The sequence below is a fragment of the Gasterosteus aculeatus genome, chromosome 12 (assembly GCF_964276395.1).
Source record: "Gasterosteus aculeatus chromosome 12, fGasAcu3.hap1.1, whole genome shotgun sequence".
In the NCBI taxonomy this organism is placed as follows: Eukaryota; Metazoa; Chordata; class Actinopteri; order Perciformes; family Gasterosteidae; genus Gasterosteus; species Gasterosteus aculeatus.
Window position 1 is genome coordinate 22065596 of NC_135700.1, and position 20087 is coordinate 22085682.

Consider the following 20087-nt stretch of genomic DNA (forward strand, 5'->3'; position numbering starts at 1 on the left):
CCGCTATTATAGTGAGCCTACAATTAAAACAAAGATGAACACCATACATATTTAATATTGCTAGACATTCCCAACAGAGGCAATTATTCAGCAGAATAGCAAGTGTAAAAATGCTTAAATAACAAGTTGCCGTGTTAAAATGTAAAGAGCAGCAGTAGGCTAAACTATTTTCACCCTAAAGGCACAGCGATTGTGTAACATTTCATCAACATCTAACTGTGTTTTATTAAGGATTTATCATATTATCTGACTTACGCCACGGAAAAATATCACATTCCGTGTATGGTGTTTACGAGGAGACCTTGAAGGCAGCAGGGGCTCCCACAGAGAGATGGGCTACGAGCTAAAACAGGTGCATCCCGTCAGGGCTGTTCATATCGGATTAATATCCAATTATCACACTCGATATGTGTGGGACCAGCCTGCATGGAACATATGCAATGAATCCTGCAGACCTACTAACAGCAGACTAGTTTATTGCATAAACAAAAGCTGACAGGGTTGAGAGCAATTTGTTTTAAAATGTGGGAAGAAATATATGGGATGTGGAATTTATAAGATATGACTGGAGCTGTGGTACATAACAAAGTTAAAGATGCATCATGGAAAGTTCAGGCTGCGGTAGTTTTAAAGCCATTCAAGTGACTAGAATCCAGGATGGCGCAGCATTTTGAACTTTTAATGCTAAATTGCTGCATTTTCATCCTGCAACTTTTGTTTCGTTGTGTTTCCATGAGAAATAAATAAATCAAACACGAGCGTCCTTCACTTCCAATAGCTGAGAAATACCACACCACATTGGCAATAACCACAAGTTTCATTACGTTTTTATTAATAATAACATTTTTACAACATGAAGACTTCAAAGCAACATGAGGCCACAAAGTACGTGATAATACTCAATGTCAGATATGCGCTATAATCTCTTGTTTTATATCACAGAGTCAACGGGCTTAAGTTATTTCACAAGGTAGAAGTGTTGTACTGCACAATAAAGGCATGAGGAATCTTCTCACACATTGCTGGTAAAAGTATTTCTACTCTTCCTGCAGGTCTGCAAGGCATTTCCTCTCTTTTCCGCAGTCCGTTCTGAAGATGGTGGTTTTCAGGAATCTTTGGAACACGTGAGTTTCCTGTCACTCAAGTACCTCTGCACCCATCCACAGGGATTGACATCCAGCCGCAGGAAGTTCTGCAACCAGGGACTCCTGTGGGCGCCCTGCACAAACTCGTCCAGTGTAATCTCACCTGCGCCACAAAGAGAAGGAGGGAATCACGCACGGCCAAATATTGAGGAAACCTCTTATTGGGGGGGATTTCCTTTGGATTTCCAGTCCACATACCGTCACTGTTCAAATCGACCTCTTGAAAGATGCGCTCACACAGCTGCTCAGTGGTGAGGCTCTGCGTTCCTGTCTCATCGGACACGCAGCCGTTCTTTATCCTGTGGTATATCTGACGGAAAAATCCGGTGAATCAGACATTGTCTCATCTTGAAATGATAAAGCTGTGGACAGCTGACAGCCGTGGGTTGGTTGGTCCACCACTTTGGTCCGGACCCCAAACTAAAATATGTATTTGGGTTTCCATAAAAATATTGCTTAGACATTTGTAGACACTAAATTATCAATCAGTGACCCTTTGATCTTGCACAATCCATCAGGTTAATATTTGAAAATACTTGCTTACTTTTGATTTCTGGCCAAACTGATGGATTTCCCATCATCCTCAGCTGCACTGTGTGTTCAGTGCACATTCATAATTGTTAGCATGCTCACACACACTAAGATAATGTGTGCGTTTAGTTTGCACACCGACTGCTGAATTTGTTCAGTTGTGAACTTCTATCTACATGTGGCCATCATCATCAACCACTAGTAAATAATAAAGCCAACATTAAAAACAAAATAAGATTAAGATACATTTAAGAGAAGAACTTAGATGAATATATAATTACTTAAAATATAACAGAACCAAGCAAAACATTGAGGAAACTCACGTTAAATCAAATGTGGTTTTATAAAATCAACACTATTTACCTTCACAATTTTCAGAAGTTCATCTCTGTCCAGGCGGTCGTTGCGATCGCTGTCAAACACCTTGAAAGACCACCGCAGCTTATCTTCAAGCTTCTCACGCAGTACGAGATTGAGCGCCGCCACGTACTCTATGAAATCCATCGTGTGGTCCTGAAAACAGGGAGAAATCACTCAGCTCTGAAGCATGGACAGGTCAAGAGAAAAGAAAATGTTAAAAGCACAAAAGAGCGTTTCGGGGTAAAATAACGATTGTTGCTTTTGTTTTGTCGAAACATTGAAAGCATCTTCGTAACTCACGTGATTCATGTCGAATGCTCGGAAGATGCTGTCCATGTAGTGGGATTCAGGTGTACCATGCTGTACTCCAAACATCTTCTTGAACTCATGCAGGTACAAAGACCCACTGGGGCACTGCGTGATGAACGACCTGTAGAGGGCCTGGATGCATTCCAACTCCAGCCCCTCTTCCTGTGTCTGCACTTGCTGGTTTTGACCCATGCTAAAATCGGCCAACTGCAGCATGAACTCAAAAGATTTCTTCATTCAAATGCAGATGGTTTCTTGAAATCACATCCTACGCTGCCCGCAACACAGTGTCCAGAGTCCTCCTCATGGCGGCTATTGTCGGCCCCGGCCTAGAACGGAGGGGACTGTAATAACCGATTCATGTGATGCTTGACACCAAGAGGCTTATTTTAAGCCTTAGTCTTTTGCAAGCTGTGTTTAAAGCAGTAATCCGCCCACTTGATCCCACCTTGAACTCTTCAAGCTATGGGTTAATAAAATTAGACCTTATAATAGTAACAAGAGGGGCTTGCATTGCTTGCGGATAAGTACACAAAGTACTGCAGGTGATTGTCCAAAGACTCAAACCTTTGTCAAATACTAAGTGGTTGCTTGTGCGTCGAATCCCGGTACAGCGACAGTACGCTGAAGTGCTTCACCTTAACTCTGCGTGTGGGTGCAGCCATCGGTTTCACCCGAAACCTACTGTGTTGTGTTAACTTGTCTATTGTGAAAGCCTCATATACACTCACTGCTTACAACTCTATTCCATTGCAATTAAAAAGCAATAAAAAGGCTGTTAAACTCTTTTTCACTCTTCAGTTTTGAACCAGAAACGTTGAGTGTGGACTCGGGTAAACCTGTTGAGCTGTAATAAGTTCATCCCAATGGTTTATGGGTCTGTGCCTGGTAGAAGGGGGCCATGAAGGCTGGTTTCTCTGTGCCTCTCTTCTTATAATAAAGAGGCGAGCGTGCATTCTGGGTTTATATTACTGGAAAGATATGAGCGCACGTTTGTATAGCAGCTGGGAAGCAGAACATGACAAGGACAACTGAGTTTATACTGAACTTTAATTCATAGATCAAGAAAAAAAAGCTGCCTTTTACAATAGTAATCAGGCAAAACAAGATTATTTCACAACTTTAATTAAATAGGGACAATGCAGTTCCAGTGATGTTATTTTCACTGAAAAACAAAGCAGTAAAAAAACAATAGAAAAGCACACTTATAAATCATACACAATTTACATATTGCCACTTTATATGGCTGTGACTTTAGTACTATATACATAAATATATATACATATTTACCAAACAACCGTAATTATTATATTTGTGGGAAAATGCGTCAGTCTGTGAAATAGAAAAACACTGCATCAAATGTGTTTCCTGATCCGTGTGTTGTTGGCGAGTGGTCAGATTTGAGCCAATGAAAAAAGGCCGGTGTCATTTCAAAAGTGGGCCCTCCTCTGTTGCTGCAGCAGCCATCCGGCAGGGTTCAATTCCAACTTCAGCATGTTGAGCACCCAGGGGTCCTGCTGAGCACCTTCAATGAACTCCCCCATGCTTATGTGTCCTGTGGAACAGAAACAATCGAGAGTCTGGGTTAACTTTATCTGGTCAAACAACAAAGATGTTTTTTTCCTTCCATTGCCGTAATTAATACTTACCATCCCCATCACTGTCGACGGCGTTTAGTATTCGATCTGTAACCTCATCTACCGTAAGTTTCGTTTCACCAATGTCGGTCTTTGTGACTTTCTTTATCCGATACAGAGTCTACATAGAAAAAAAGAAATGTTAGAAACAAAGAAAATGTAACATGAACTGCATTTTGGCATAAACTGTGTATGTAATGGTGGGGAAACACCGCTCTGGGGCTGGTATCATTTGCTGCATCGGTTTAGACTTTCTTTCTTCTTTTTCAAGCTCACTGTTTTAGTTGCAACCAACACCTTCAAAACAATTGCACTTGTAGTTAACATCACAGTAGACTTACATAAATGATTGACTTTAGTTCCTCCCTGTCCACAAAGCCATTGCCATCTTTGTCATACACCTTGAATGACCAGCGCAGTTTGTGCTCCAGGTCTCCCCGGAAAACAAGGTTGAGTGCTGCCACGAACTCTAGGAAATCAATTGTATTGTCCTGAAAGACAAGCTGAATGAGCAGTTGGATAACATTTCTAAGCATGGGAAAGTATGCCAAGACGCAGCGGCTTTTGCTCTCTTACCCCGTTCCTGTCGAAAGCTCGAAACATGTTCTCGGCATATTCAGACGCCTCTCCTGTCGGGTCCACGCCAAAGAAACGCTTGAACTCGTGTAGAAAAAGTACTCCACTCGGGCACTCCTTAACAAACTTTCTATACATTCCCTGAATCACTTTGACATCGATCTGGTCACTGTTTTCTGTCGGCTGTGTTTGCCCCATGGCTGGCCCTGTAATTCAACCGTCCATAGCCTGTGAACCTTTTGGTATGAACTCCCCATTGGAGTGGCCAGACTTGAACCGGGCGCCTCGTGGTCTTAGCAATATTTTTAAAGCCAGTGGAATCCCAAAGCGCAGGTTCACCTACGAGATTAGCGTGGCCTCAGGATTAAAGCAGTATTATGTTGGTGTGGTTTTCTCCGTGAGTGAATTAGGTTTGCAGCCAGGTAAGGGTCCAGGCCAAAGTCTTTAGGTATTACATACTCCAACATGTAAAATGACCGGTTGGTGCATTCCAAAATTGTGACATATACGAAAGAAAAAAACATACATGTCAACATAAATTATGCTCGCTTTGAGTAAAATTGAATTGCTTTTAGAAAACACACTAGGCTGTATGTTAATGTAGTCCCTTTGATTGCAATGCAAACTACACTTTCTCATTATTGCAGCTGTTGTGGTGACTATGGCACCACAATCTCTATTTGGCATTGCCCTTTGCTGCAAACCACAAAGTCTACTTACTAAAATAAGCCTTGTAATAAGGAGGTTGGTCTCCTAAGTAAAAGTCCTGTGTGTCATCCATCAAACTCTGGGCTTGTCTTGGTCCTTCTTTATGGAAGTCAGGAGCCGTTTCTGTGATCCTCAATAAGAACGCTTGATTCCCCGTCTCACCCACCCGTAGTGGACTTTCTTACTTTCAATAACGGTCGTTTGATGTACAACATCACCAACTCTTCTGGACGTTTGTTTGACCAATTGTTCCATGTATTTGTGGCGTCCCAAAAAACAAACAATGCCTGCCATTAAGAGGTGGTCAAGTAGCAGGTATATCAGAACCTTTTCTCTAAAAACAGAAGACTCCTGTTGCTTGATGTCAAGGCTGCATGGAGTTTGCAGAATTTCTTTTTCCACTTACGCAAGGACCTTCAACACAGTTAATACCCTCAAAACGGTTCTAACCTCCTTGAATAAGTTGACTTTTGTTGTCAAATGAGTGAGCCATGTTTATTCATAGAGCACCAGCCACACTGCTGTCCTTAATCAGCTATAGTGCTGCCGACGCTAAGTGGCTAAGACGCTCTGGGTCATGCTAATTTGGAATAGGTATATCAATCTCTTTAATTAGATTACAGACACTCTGCGGATAGGCTAGAGAGACAAGATCATTCAGGATACCTGTGTGTCCAAATGAAGCCCGATGGTCCAACAACGCTGTACTCAGTAGATGGTTGCTTACTGGTGGGTGCAACATTTAAAAAAAAAATCGTCCAGCATCCCAATCCATTTTGAGATTTTGGTAGATTGTTGCAGCGTCTTGGTAAGCAATGCTGATCTTTCATTGTTCAGTGGGTGCTGTTCCTGTCCAATCCACATTCAATGCAATGAGGGACTATCAAGCGTGTTCCTTATTACCCGTGCAGAATAAGGTTGGTGGGGACGGGTAGTCCGCTACAGGTTTTTCAAATCTTTTATTACTTAATATTGGTTTATTTGATTCAGGACAGTTGTGAAAACATTTCTATAAATACGCCACAGTTAGCCAAAAAGATATATCTTTATATTACAAAATAAAACGAAAAAACAGAGGATGAGATTAAAAAGTTATAGAATGTTGACGCTTAACAATGCTAACTAAGCATTCATTTAAATGAGGTTTAAATAAACTGTGTGTGCGTCGTGCTTTAATGGTCACTGGGATGGAGTTCCGCTGGAACGCAGCTTGTACTGGAAATGCTGACCGACTGAACGCCACGTCATCATGACCGGGCTCCCCCTGGTCCACCGGTAAAAGGTCAGAACCTTGGTGCATGATGAGTTAAACTCTTCGTCGCTCATGTTCATTTTAAATCCAACAAGCCTGACAGGATTAGGCTCTTGAAGGAGGGATTCTCCACTAAGGGGTCTTAGCTGCACTCGCTCTCTTCTCATAATCTATGCAGACTACATATAAACTACAACTATGAATTCAGTGCAAAAGCGTCTATTCTAAAATACAATAGTAATGAAGGTGATTTGTTTAGGGGTATAAAAATAAATAAAGTTTCTTTTTCATAATTAGTGATTATCAAACATGTCCGATTTTGTCCACTAGATGACAATGTTGGTTCACTCGCAGAGCTCTGGGACTGTGGGTTTCAGTGCTGTCCAACCAAAAACATCCGAGAAATCTGGATGTTGCATTTTTAAGACAGCTCCTCTCAACAACAATACTCAGCAGCATCATTATCTCCAATTTAATTAATTTTTAACAGTTGTCACAATAAATACATATATAAATGCATACAGTATATCCTCCATTTTTCATTTCAAATATATACTGCCAATGTTCTGCCATTTATTTTTAAATAAACGTGAAATAGATGGATGCAGATAAAAGCATGCGGTAACAGAAAAGAATCAGCTGACTGATTGATTGGCTGTTGCAGAATGTTGTTACATTTTGGACTATGATGGAGGGTATCAATCATTTTGATGCCCATTCTTGTTGTCTGGTTTGAATGTCCATTGGGTGATCACAGAAGATCAGATCAATGGAAGCATCATAGCACCATTAAAAATACCTTTTTTATTCCTCATATCTTACGCAAGATCTGCGTGTACAATACTCCCTCCATCTGTTACCTTCTGTCCATAAAGGGAGGCTTCTCGTGTCACTTTCATCCTAAAGTTCAGATGACAAACAGCAGGCTCAAGACTGGAGAAAGCCTTCATAGAATTATGCTTGATATAAAAAAAAGGATATTGCATATTATAACAGCAAGCCTTAATGCCAAACGTAGATGAGCTACAGGAACTGGTGACTGCTAAGGGAGAACCGTCTTGCCATGTGGCCACTAGAACACTGGGTTTCTATAAGCTCTTCTTCTACAGGAGCTTAATTTACTTATTGTCCAGAACGATGGAGGCAGCAAAGGAAGAGAGAACCTAGCGGCAGACTGGGAGGTTCAGTGAGGATATTTTAATATTGCAAAAGAAATATTCCCTGAAAGGCTGAGAGAAAAAGCAGGTATGGACATCAGGCAGATTACAGACTTTCAAAACTCTGCGTAGCAACGATGACGAACCGGTGAAGCACAAAAGAACCGGGCAGGTGCCACCAGAGAGGCAGCGGAGGGGGAACTGGTAACTGCAGGGATAATGAGGCACAGGGGCAAGTAATCAGGGCGGGGCAGATAATAATCATTTTTAAAAAATCTGTTAACTATTCATGTCCGTTGAAAGCCGATGTAACACTCCCACGTGAACACAGTAAGCAACTCCTGCTGTCATTCATTCACTGTTAGAAATCAGTTTGTGTGTGTGTGTGTTGTTTACGATTTGAATGTGAACATGAGAATATGAGGGATTAATCCATAGACACACATAGATGTATGACCGTGGTTAGATACATTGTTTTATATTAACCACCAACAACAAATTCTTAACCTGCAAAGTATTGTGTGACTCCATTAACAATTTGTGCCTTCTAAGCAAAATCCATTTTATTTCCTGTCGTTTAATTGCATCCTTGCTTGTGTTGTCTCCAGAGAAATCAATTCTCCAAAAAGCACCTCACTTTTTACCAATAATCATTTTGTAATTGCACTTGTGTAACTAACTTTTATGGAGGGCTTACTTGGCCTGAAAATGGGAAATTAAAAGTATTTATTTAATAATATATTTAAACACATCATGTGAAACCTTTATAATTTTCTCTTCCTCACACCCACACTCTAGACTGGACACAATCAGTGGAGGTTTTTCATGCATAACCACTTTGTGAAGCTATAACTAACTATATAATGTATTTGTTGTTGAGCTCTGGTGCCTGTATCACTGTACAGTGTTAAAGTATTGAGCAAAGAAAAATCTCTTTCATAAATGTGTAGGAGATTTTTCATCCCTTTACGTCTCTGAACCAAACATCCTGGACTTGCAGAGAACAATTTTTAAAATGTTTGGACTTTCTTTTCCCTGAAATATTTTTCAACAAAACGTATTTTGCCTTTTTTTACCAAAACATTTTCAACCTAATATAAAAAATTGTACCTATTATTTTTTTTAATCTTTCCTTTCCTTGATCTTTTTCGACCTAACATATTTTGCTGTTTTTTCCCAAACATGTTTTTAGGTTTTTTCACTCTTTTTGTATGAAATATTTCAATACAATATATTTGGACTTTTTTCTTGTATACATTTTATTTACCAAATATTATTTATGAAGTTATTTTCTTGACTTACACATCAATCTTTAGCCTTATTCACGTATACACACACACACACACACACACACACACACACACACACACACACACACACATATATATATATATATATACATATATTATTTGCACAGTTTGGATTGTAGAATGTTGCTACTGTTCGGTGATGCAATTTCAATAGCTTCAACCCAACACTGACCTTCAATTTCTGTTGTGATGTTTTGTCAATAGCTTTGCTAAAGCGACTCACCTGATAATCCTCCAGTTTGTTTTGACATTATGAAGTTACTCCTGTTCCAACCCGCACTGTGTTATTCAGCTTCCAGTTAATTTTACCACTGACTGGAGATTTATTCTATTATTCTGATTAGGCATCTTTTTCTCTTTCTGCCCTCGTAAGTCAGTTCAGTTGTTGGACCTCAATGAACATGACAGGACTTTTTCTGCAGAGCCTTCACACAAAACCTCCATTTATAACGAGAACTCTCAACAATATAAAAGAGTGGAAGACAATTCCAAGACGCAGATGGACTGTGCACAGTTTACTGCACACTTTTGCTTAAAAGCGACTTCAATACAAGGAGAGTTTCTCATTTTCCACTGAGGACTGTAAGCATCTTCGATAACGTCTAAACTGTGAATGCAGTTATTTTGGGCTGGTGTTGTGGGCTCATGAGAGCCCGACAGGGTGTGCTTATGAAGTTGTTTTTTGTGAAGGGGAGTTGTGGGAATAGGAAGCAGGGTTCGGGTTGAGTGCTGTATGATATTTTGAATCATTTATGCAGTTTCATCCCAGCAGCGCTGCTGAGCTAAAGCAGGAAAAAGAAAAACCCATTGATACTTGGAGGAGTCTACAGAGAGACAAATCAAACTGAAAAGCACCACAGCAGAAACATTACTTCCTAAAAAAGCATTTAAATTTGACATAAATTGATTTCTTCTCCCGAAATGCTCCTTCAAGGATGTGGAATGAAGTCTTGATCTGTGTTAGTCACTGACAGTCGTATATATCGTGTTTGTCTAATGGAAGAAATCCAAGATTCACACCGAACTTTAATAAGTTGCTTCTTACCCTCAAGGGCTAAATGTCTGCCAAATTTCACAGAAATAAAGTAAAACGTTTTGGAGTTATTACTTTGACAGATGGAGACTAATTTAAGCTGAGACTGTCCTCAAACTCTCAAGATAATTATCTGGGGATTGAAAGTTTATTTTCTATCAACAACGTACACAAGGTATTTACATTTTCTAAACGCGATGAACTGAGATTCCCTAGAGGCATCGTGCTTGGCTCCGGACCAGGAAAGCTTCCGCCGGGCACGATCCTGGAGCGCTTCAATGCCGGATACCCCTGAATGCAGCTTGATGGGTTAGATTAATCTGTGGGGTTATTGGGGCGCAGGGTGCAGCGATAGATAGATTCCATTCATCTGGGGGGTCCGACAGTCGACTGGTGGGCAAACGTTTCCTGTGCGAAAGCGTAATTGTTTGAAATCCTAGATGTTAAACAGTAGTCATGCTTCATACAGAAAAATACACGAGGGGTCGTGCTGTCCTAGGGCAGTGTGATTTGTGTGACCCTGGGGGGCTTTGGTCAACCCTGGGTCAGTAATGAATGTGAAACGGGGCCAATACGCAGAGTGGAGCAGCCGGGTGGCACTGATCACATTTGTAATACGATTGTCCTTTGGACAAGGCCCGAGCTCCATCAAGTCGTCACGGCCTTAGATGTGTTTTCTGCTTCAAGGATATGGGGATTTCAAAAGCACGTGAGAAGATAACCACAGAGGGGAAACAAAGGGGGAACAGGTTTTTTTTTTTACATATTTGTTTCAGGGAATATGTAAAAAACAACAACAAAAAAAACGATATTTGCCTAATGAGATATGGTCTATGGTCATTATCGGTCTATGGTCATTATCGGTCTATGGTCATTATCGCCCCGGTTTAGTTCCACTGTTCTGTGTCGCTTGTTGGCTTCTACGGTCCAAGTGGGCCAAAAACACGCTCGCAGGGGAGGGATGTTTTGCCCTTTACCCCATTATTACCCTTTGTCTCCCCTCCCCAGACACAATGACATGCACCAGTGCATATCGACCACATGGCTGGGCAGACAGGGAGGGCAGCAGTGTGTGTGTGCGTGTGTGTGTGTGTGTCACACCTTTCCGTTTGAGGACACGTTTGGGGTTTGGACCGTCCTCACTTTGGGATGGGACTTCAGAGGCTTCTCTCAGTGATCAGACTGGCTTTAAGGTTCAGGTTACAGCGAGGTCTCGGTTAGGGTAATTCACTATGTCGAGGAGTGTCCTCCCAAAGATAGAAGTGTGTGTGTGTCCCTGCTGGCTATCTGTAAATCATGTCATCTGTCTCTGGGTCAGTGATCAAGGTCACCGTCACAGTCCTGCTTCAGATTCCACGATCTATTGACCATTCAACTCCACAGTGATTCACATAAAAACAAAGCCTGAAGGGGGGGCAGGGACGAATAGTTAATGTCCTCCCAGTATTATTATCAACAGCGGCAACATGTGTGTTGATTTAACCCCATACTTCCCCGGTGGTCACCCCTGAGGCAGATGATGTTATCATCTCCATCACCACACAGAACTTGTTTTACAGGTCACATGTTTGGGTTCCAATGGGTGACGATGAGATTGCTAATTTTCAGTTTTTGTCCCGTCCTCTAACCAAGTAACACAGTGGAGTCCCACGTTTCCCATGCTGACACCTGGTCCGGACCCTCGGTCCTACTCTCTTAACTTCTTTGGTAGCCAAGCGCCTAAAAACTATGACGTTCTGCTGCGGTGGCAGTAAACTGGTAATAAACGGTGTGAAACCATAGAAAAACACTCGTCCTCTCAACTCAACCACCGTTGCGTGTTTCTTACGTGTTGCACTTGTGTCATTGCGAGGAGAGGGGATTTCCTCACCAGTTGCTCTACCTCAGCATCCTTTCCTAATTAGAGTTGAGGGTAAGAGGAGAGAATGTGTTTGATGCTTTGCACATGAGGAAGCCTCCTCGGGGAAAATGCATAACCTGTGATACTGGGCCAGGTGAATACAAGTCAAAAATATCTGAAATGAATGTTTGTTGGATATTTCACTGATAATTCTTAGGATATTTTAATATTTGTTCTGGTATTTTCCTTTCTGATATTAAAATGTTGGATGATGAATAATCATCTCCATTGACTTTGCGTTTGGCTTCTCTTTTTGACAACTGAATGTGACTTTCGCGAAGTGAATATCATGTGTTAAACAGAATAAATCCCCTCACAATATGACTTGCTTTTATTTAAGTTTAAAGAAAGACTACTTGTCAGATTTATCCACACTGAGGGAACTGTTGAAAGGTCATTTAATTGCCGTCAACTCTCTTGGGGGAAAGTCGGAGTCTAATGGAGGTTAATTCGGACCATGATGCAATCCAGAATACGTCTCTATCTGCTTCTGTCCAGAAGCCTCGAGTGTCACGGTTACTGGTACCCGTGCACGACGGAACCCAAAAGCACGACTCAGACCAAGATGGGAGGGACTGGTAGATTTAATCAACAGGTCAGGCAAGGTCAAAACCGGGAGATCCGTCAGTAGGCAAACAAATCCGAGAGGCAGGCAGGGAATCCGTAGACGGGAACAGCCAGGGGTCAGAACCTAGGGCGGCCATCAGGGAGGCGAACACATCCAGAAAACGGAGCAGGCAGAGAATCTGGGGTCGAAAGGCAGGCAGGGTCAAAAGAGAGGTAAATCGGGGAAACCGCTGGAAAACTCGGCAAAACACACGAGACAATCGGCCAGTGATCAACGGAATGTGACGGGCTCAAATAGTTAGTGGCTGACGAGGGGACGTGCTTCAGGTGAGGGCGAGGAGAACCAGGTGAGCTGATGATGTGGGAGGATCTGAAATGACAGGAGAGTTTAGATAACGTGCAGTGAAGATGAAAATAAACTATGGTGTGGTCAATTGTGTGACATCGAGGCTACAAAAAGCATTCTGTTTTTGTAATTACTGCCCTGTGAAATGCGCCGCAGAAGCTACACGGCTTTTTAGTGCAAACAGATGAAAATGTCTCTTTTTTAACTTTATTTTTGAATAAACTGAAATAATTAGCTGCAGATTCCATTTTTTGTGGTGTGATTTTCCAGTATGATCTTTAGTGTCTCTTTCACGTCTCGTTAACATTTGGCGGAAACATAAAATAAATCTGTTTAACGTTATCACACATTATCCATGACCTTTGTAACACTACAACGCACACAAAGGAGATTCTATCAAACATTTATGAACACAAGGGTGCTGTTCCCCTCCTTTTACAACTGAAAATGGAGGCGCCTCTTTCATTGTACATGCATGCACATTCATTCTAAGAGAGACTAACATTCTATCGTCATGATAAAAAAAAAAAATGTGATCTTTAATTATAATTTAGAAACACAGACACCATCTACAAATTAAAATAATACAAATCAAATAAAAACAAAGATAGTGCCAAATCCGTTTGAAAACAAAACAAAAAAAGATCGACTGAAAATCAAAAGACAAAATCAAGACATTACCACAACGACAACGCTAATATGCTGAGGTTAATCAGATATTTAGCTTTTCATCATTTCATATTAAAATATATTCACTGCATACAAAAACATTCAGCACAAAACATTGAAAACATTCAAGGCTGAATTAGTTTTTTTAATGTATTTCTTCACAAATAACCAACAAAGCTGTATTCTGTGTAAATCCAATCATATAAACTGTTAATTAATCAAGTAAGTTCAAGTAAGGCCGGGACTTATTTCTATATGTGACGTGCAGCTGCTTTCGACCCCCTCGCATATCCACTCGTCACCAAAACATCACGCCACGTCGGCGGAGCCCTCGGCAAAGTGACACACATACAGACACAGCGAGTGAAGCATTACACATGGAAATACCGCCGCTCGGTGTGAGCAGCAGCGCTGGCTCCGCACGTGCACGCAGCACGGACTGTCAATCAGTCGTGATGCTCCTATGAGCCGCTGCTGGTCAGAGGTGTGGTTCAGGACATGGGTGGTCACGTGAAAATTAGAAGGTCAAATCCTCTCTAATCAGTCTCTGACAGTTGGCCTGCTGCGCGTTTGCACGAAAAGGTTTTACAACCACGGTGCGATTCTTAATATGCAACAGGAGATTCGGCCTTTAATGAGCAATAAAGTTAAAAAGCCCCATTAGTCCTCTTAATTGGTGCCCAGCTGCTTCTTTTTTAAATAGTCTGACTGTTTGTTCACATGGAAACATTTGGTTTTGAAATAAACTGTGTGAAATCAATATCAAGAATATATGCTTGAGAGAGGCCCTGAGTTACTGCAGCGGAGCGGAGGTTGGAAAAATAACGAGCGTGCCAGATGTTCTCTGGGGAGACGGGGGGGGGAGAAGGATGTCAAAAGCAGTCACACCGAAACACAACGCTGGGAGTGAATCTTTAAATGAGACCTGCTGGTTTTCATGGCCAATCGGGATCACTGTCCAAAAAAAAGAAGAAGAGCCAGTCCCAAACCTAAAGAGAAGCACAGAGCCAATAACAAAAGTAAAGCAGTCGATGCCTTGTTTCCGTAGAAGAATGTCATCGATTGAACTCCTTCACGAGGTTCAAAGCAGGAGGCCTTTCATGACAGAAGAAAAAACGAAAACCACCCTGTATGAACGTCCACATTACTTCCCCGAGGGTTTCCCTGTAATCCGACTCGCTGCGGGACGCCACAGAGCGCACGTTACAGGTGCTAATAAGGACGTATTCACCTGGGTGCAACTCACCCTGTGTGGATGCTACGTTCGTTCTCAAAGACAAAGAGGTTTGATGGGCTTCAATTGTCTTTCAACCGATGGAAGCTCTGAGCATGCAGAAGAGAACATTTTATATGAAAGTAATACAGTTTGTAAAGCGATCACAAAACAAAGAAGAGGCACACTTCTGATGATGAGGCACAAATCAAAAAGCTGCAAATGATACATGGTATTATATTTGAAGTCAAATACATTCGCATTGACTGTTTCTTGGCTCAAAAGTGCAACAGCCTTGAATTCTGGTTGCTACATGAGAAGTGGAGAAGGAACTGAATGGGAGTTTTTGCAGTATAATGACAAGCCTTTTGAATTCATTTTAAAGGCCGCATCAAACATGAAAGCCTAACCCTTTGCAAATTAACAAAATTGCATTTGAACCCTGACACAAATCCAGACTACAAACTGCTGCATTACAAGCAGCGGCAGTAGAATAAAATGAATGAGATTAAAAGTGCACGCAGGTCAGCTCCCTTCTTCAAAGGGTCACACACATATATATATATATATATATATATTGGGTTACTTGTGGTTCCTAGAGTCTTAAAAAGTAGGATGGGAGCCGCAGCCTCTTTTGTGGAACCAGCTTCCACTTTCAGTTGGGGGGGCAAACACAGTCAGCTCATTTAAGATAAAGATGAAGACTTTCTTGGAGCAGCTTTTGTGCAACTAAATTTTCCAAAATTGTATTTCAATACTGACTTTTTGACTTTCTCTCACTTAAAAGCCTTTAAAAACCCAGTTTGCCTGTACTATAACCTCATTAGAGCCAGAAAAACATGCTGCAGGGGATACGTCACCAAACAAGTGTGACTGTCTCCTCCTCAAACACACAAAGCAACATTTGTATTTATGTTGCTTTAACCCTCCGAGACAGTGGGTGCCAACAAAACCCTATGAAATCAGATTTTCCACAAATGATTACTCATGTGGCCTCCTGATCCAATCTTATAATTGCATCTGAAAATGAGCCTGATCCAACACCTGCAGCTGCTACACCCACACCCGTTTTTTAAATTAAAAAAATTCATTTATTTTGCACATTGTACAATTTCTATGGCCTCTCTAATGCTCGTGAACAAAGAGGCAGCTGAACTACTTGACGGATGTTCTTTGGTGAATATGCGCGTGTCCTAGAGACCGTGCATATTAGCAGGCATCCAGTCAGAAAGAAATCAAGGAATACAGTCAGTGATCCCTCGCCACTTCGCGGTTCACTTATCGCGGATTCGCTATTTCGCGGATTTTCATATTGCATTTTTTTTTTTTTTGGTGCATTGTGCTCTGCATTCTGATTCGCTAAAAACTCACTCCCGAGCCGTTCATTACAGTTCTCCAACGTAATCGATGGTGGCATGTCGGTGTACAAGGATCTTTTTGCAAAGAAGAAAAAAGAGCGACAACAGCTGCCTATCACTATGTTCTTCTCCCGAACAAACACACCTGCACCGCGGGCTTCAGAAGAAGAGAACACTGCAGAGCGCAGTCAGGATGCAGCGGCCCAGTCTGAAGAGCAGTGAAACGGCCTACACGCGAGTCACTGTATTTGTATTACATGTAATAGTTGCTAATTGTAAAAAAAAAAAAAAGTTTTCTATTTCGCGGATTTCACTTATCGCGGGTCATTTTCGGAACGTAACCCCCGCGATAAACGAGGGATTACTGTATTATTCCTGCCCAGGTGAATGCAGGACACAAAGTCACATGCATCCCGCTGCTCTTGGAGGCCACATGTTTGCCGTGAATCAGGCATCTATGGATCATTCTTAGCTTCCATCGCCTCGGGGCGCACAGCAAACTAATTACATTATGATTCATCACCAAGAGTCCCATTAATGCTGCATAGAGATCATGTTTCATACAGACCATATACCTAGAGGATATTGACTTGTTTGCAGTACTGGGTGATTTGGTTTATGCATTTGATAACATGGATAACAATAAACACTCAGCGATGCTAGCTTTGGGATTTAACAGGAGCATGTTCGGTTATAAGCAAACAACATTTATATTATAAATGTGTACCAATAACAGTAAGTAATTATTATCATATACCACCAAACCACAACTGTACAATTACAAGCATACTTCTTAAAACCAATTATGTTTGGCATATTTTGGTAATAAATGTTTCCTGATTCCTGAGCAATCTTGGCGTGTGTGTGTGTGTGTGTGTGTGTGTGTGTGTGTGTGTGTATGTGTGTACGTGTCTCAGGGACGGTTCCCGTGGCACCAGGTTTCCGGTGTTCACCAAATCTCGATGTTTTCTGGGTCTAAAAAAATTTGAGGCTTTAGAAATCACACTTAGGCCGCATGTCTTTGTTTCAACCACACAATGAAGGGCCAACACTAGCATGCTAACTAGAAATGCTACTTTTTTATTACTTTTTTAGGTATCAACACTGATCGGTGGGCTTTGGGTCAACTTTTCAAAATAAGAACATTTTTCGGCCTCGCATCGGCCTTGACGGTACTCTGTAAAGTTCTAATTATTATATTAGCATGCTAAAAGTCTAAAACAGGTGACCAACCATCGCTAGCATTGTCATACTAACGTTAGCATTGTCATACTAACGTTAGCATTTGGCTCAAAGCACCTCTTTCCCTTAGTCCAGCCTCACAGAGAAGCTCGCATTGGCTTTAGACCTTTCAGTCTTATTACAACACATCTGACAAGGGGACGTCTTGCTAAGTCGAGACAGAATGCATTTTTAGATCAGCATGTGCGATGAAATCAGCACAACCCCTGCGATCCAAGCCCCAGTAAGACTTTAATGTTGCAAAATCAGCCGATTACTGTATCTTCTTCCTGCTTCAAGTGATGCAAAGCCGGCAGGCTTGTATATAATTAGAGTTCATTCCAATCTTTCTTGCTCACCCTTACTAATCCATACCTAAATTTGTGTTTTCAGATTGGTTGCCTCTGGTGTGTTTCACGCCTTCCCCCTTCAGGCTTGTTTTTTAATGGATTTTCCCAGATGTGGCTTCTTTAATCCATACAAACCTGTCGTCGTCTTCCCACATTATTTATCTCTTTCTTCAATTCTACAGATTACATATCTTACATACACTTTGAGTTTAGCCGTATATAGCTGCCACATAGAGCCTCCCACAGAGCTCCATCTGTCTTTCTGCCTTTTTATGCCTTTTTATTATCTTGAACCTATTTATTTGTACAGTGAGTTTACTGAACACAGACACACACACAAACTCATACGTACATACACATGAACATACGGCCAGAAAGTTCAGCCTTTTAAAGACAGCTCTTGAATGCAGTTATAAAATGTTATTGCAATATGCACAAAATAAAAATGAAGAGATCAAAAAAAGTCTACAAATACCAGTTATTGATGCCTTTTGGTTTAATTGAGTTGCCATCAGTCAAATATATCACAAAAATCTATAAAACAAAGAGATAAAATTGAGAAATTGCAACTGGAAAATGACAACAATAAAATGGGTTTAAAACAACCTAATTTCTCTGGTCCCGGAACTTCTTTCGGTTACACTGCTCAGAGGCACAAAGCTCATCAATCCAATTTTTCTGGTTTAGAAGCAATGAAATGAAAATGTTTTATTAAAGACATTAAACAACCACAAAAGGGGATGTTTTTCATTCCTTACTGTACATTCGCTGCGTTGACTGTCTGAGATGGTGACGATTCATCTACCACGAGATAACAGTTGGTGAATCTGAACTGCACAGTCTGTATATTTAGCATTTAAACACATCAAAGTAGTATCATTTCCCTTTAAACTGCAGGACTTACTGTTCTCACTTAAGCCCGTCCTGCTTTATTTCACTGTTTACCCTGGCTCGCTTCCATTTCCAATTTCATCTCTCTTTCTCACTGCGTTTCTAGTCTGCCGCCCACCGCTCCCTCCACGCCGGCGCTCTCCCCCCCCCCTGCTGTCAGCGTGTGACAGATCGATGCTGTATCCTTTCGGCTTCCCTTTGCAACTGTATTCTCCTGGTAATTGAGCTCAGCTGGTCTCCCAGGGGGGAGGAGGGGGGGATTTTCACAGGCGCTTCGAGGAGCTTGCTCCCTCCTCCGTCACCTACATCATCACTCGCTCCATCCATCTATTGCAGCCCGTAAAACCCGCGAAAACCAATAACCCAACAGCTGTAATTGGTTTAGATTCCCACCTGCAATGTCATCTCTCTCACCGTCTAGTGCCTGGTTAGCTTAGCCACGCCGCTCACAAACACGTTGTCCTCCTTACCAAGCCAGACATTGGGATTTTGAACACGACATAAGGTGGAAAAAAGGGCCTTTCAGCATCCGCAAACGTGCAAAGTTATTGCAGCTTTGTCATAAAGCCCTTTTGAGCCGCACACTAGAAATAGATTGGATTATAAGTGTCTCTAGCTGCCATTTCCATATTTCAAACCATGACATCAAGATTGCATAAAGATTTTCCATTTTACTTTATAATTTAGTTTTCCATTAGTCCTCAACCAGCAGTTCATGTTTCAACGCATGAAGTAACCCTATAGATTCAGTTTTGGACGCGTGTCTGGCAGCTCGTCAATGTACACTCCTCACACAGCGTCCTTTCAAAATAAAGTTACATCTTCAAAAGGAAGTTAACAAGACTACTTAGCTATTAAAGTAGGAAAAAGCTGTGGTTGATATTGAATAGACTAGCAACCAACACATGATGACGGAAGTCCCGTTTTTCATTTGACGCATCCCTCCCCACCCTCCTAAACGCACTTCTGCCCTCTTATATCTGTAACGATGACAACATCAGATACTCAAGCATCAAATAACGACCTGAAAAATACATCGGCTTCAGACACAACGGCCAAGCAAACAGTTGAGGTATTTGGGAGTGATAATAGACAGCTGGTTCAACCACCCCACTGCTGAGGGTATTTGATATTGGAATTGGCTGTTATTGGATGTCTGCCCATGGAGACGCTGCAAGACGGCTTCGTAAGCTTCATGTGAGCTGTAGTCTGTGGTGAAGTGAATGCTGGGAAGTGCATACAGTATCTGTGAAGGTGTTAATGAGATCTGCAGAATGATGTTGTAAAAAGTATGGGGAATTGTTTCCTTTACATATTTATTAAATGTTTGTGTCGGCAGCAAATAGACTGCAGCACATCCTTGTGTGCGTCTGGGTTTCTAGAAGGGTGGAGCGGAGGAAAATATGGAAATGTACGCTGGATTGGATTAATTTGCACCACAGGCTCCCATTATCTTTTGATTGCACATGTTGCACTGATTTCATTTTTATGTTCTTATGGGATCCTCTTCAAAAATCTCCCTCTAAATGTACCGTATCAGGAAAGAGACACTGC

At 41.5% G+C, this 20087-nt stretch overlaps 2 protein-coding genes across 3 annotated transcripts; both read right to left on the reverse strand.

The window, feature by feature from the left end:
* Positions 1–811: 811 nt before the first annotated feature.
* Positions 812–2680, reverse strand: LOC120834495 (guanylyl cyclase-activating protein 2). The gene is made up of 4 exons (XM_040202530.2): positions 2337–2680; positions 2040–2189; positions 1344–1455; positions 812–1248 (listed from the first exon to the last, which is right to left on the reverse strand). Exons 1-4 carry the CDS (start codon positions 2580–2582, stop codon positions 1106–1108), a joined length of 651 nt encoding a protein of 216 aa, XP_040058464.2. The 5' UTR covers positions 2583–2680; the 3' UTR covers positions 812–1105.
* Positions 2681–3377: 697 nt separating this feature from the next.
* LOC120830856 (guanylyl cyclase-activating protein 2) lies at positions 3378–4918 on the reverse strand. 2 transcript variants are annotated; one of them, XM_040195813.2, is made up of 4 exons: positions 4559–4918; positions 4324–4473; positions 3995–4103; positions 3378–3900 (listed from the first exon to the last, which is right to left on the reverse strand). In XM_040195813.2, the coding sequence occupies exons 1-4, from the start codon at positions 4754–4756 to the stop codon at positions 3776–3778; spliced, it is 582 nt and encodes a 193-aa protein (XP_040051747.2). In that variant the 5' UTR covers positions 4757–4918; the 3' UTR covers positions 3378–3775. The 2 variants fall into 2 exon arrangements, with proteins under 2 accessions (XP_040051747.2, XP_040051738.2); XM_040195804.2 differs by having other exon boundaries at positions 4324–4485; positions 4559–4860.
* Between the last annotated feature and the right edge of the window lie 15169 nt (positions 4919–20087).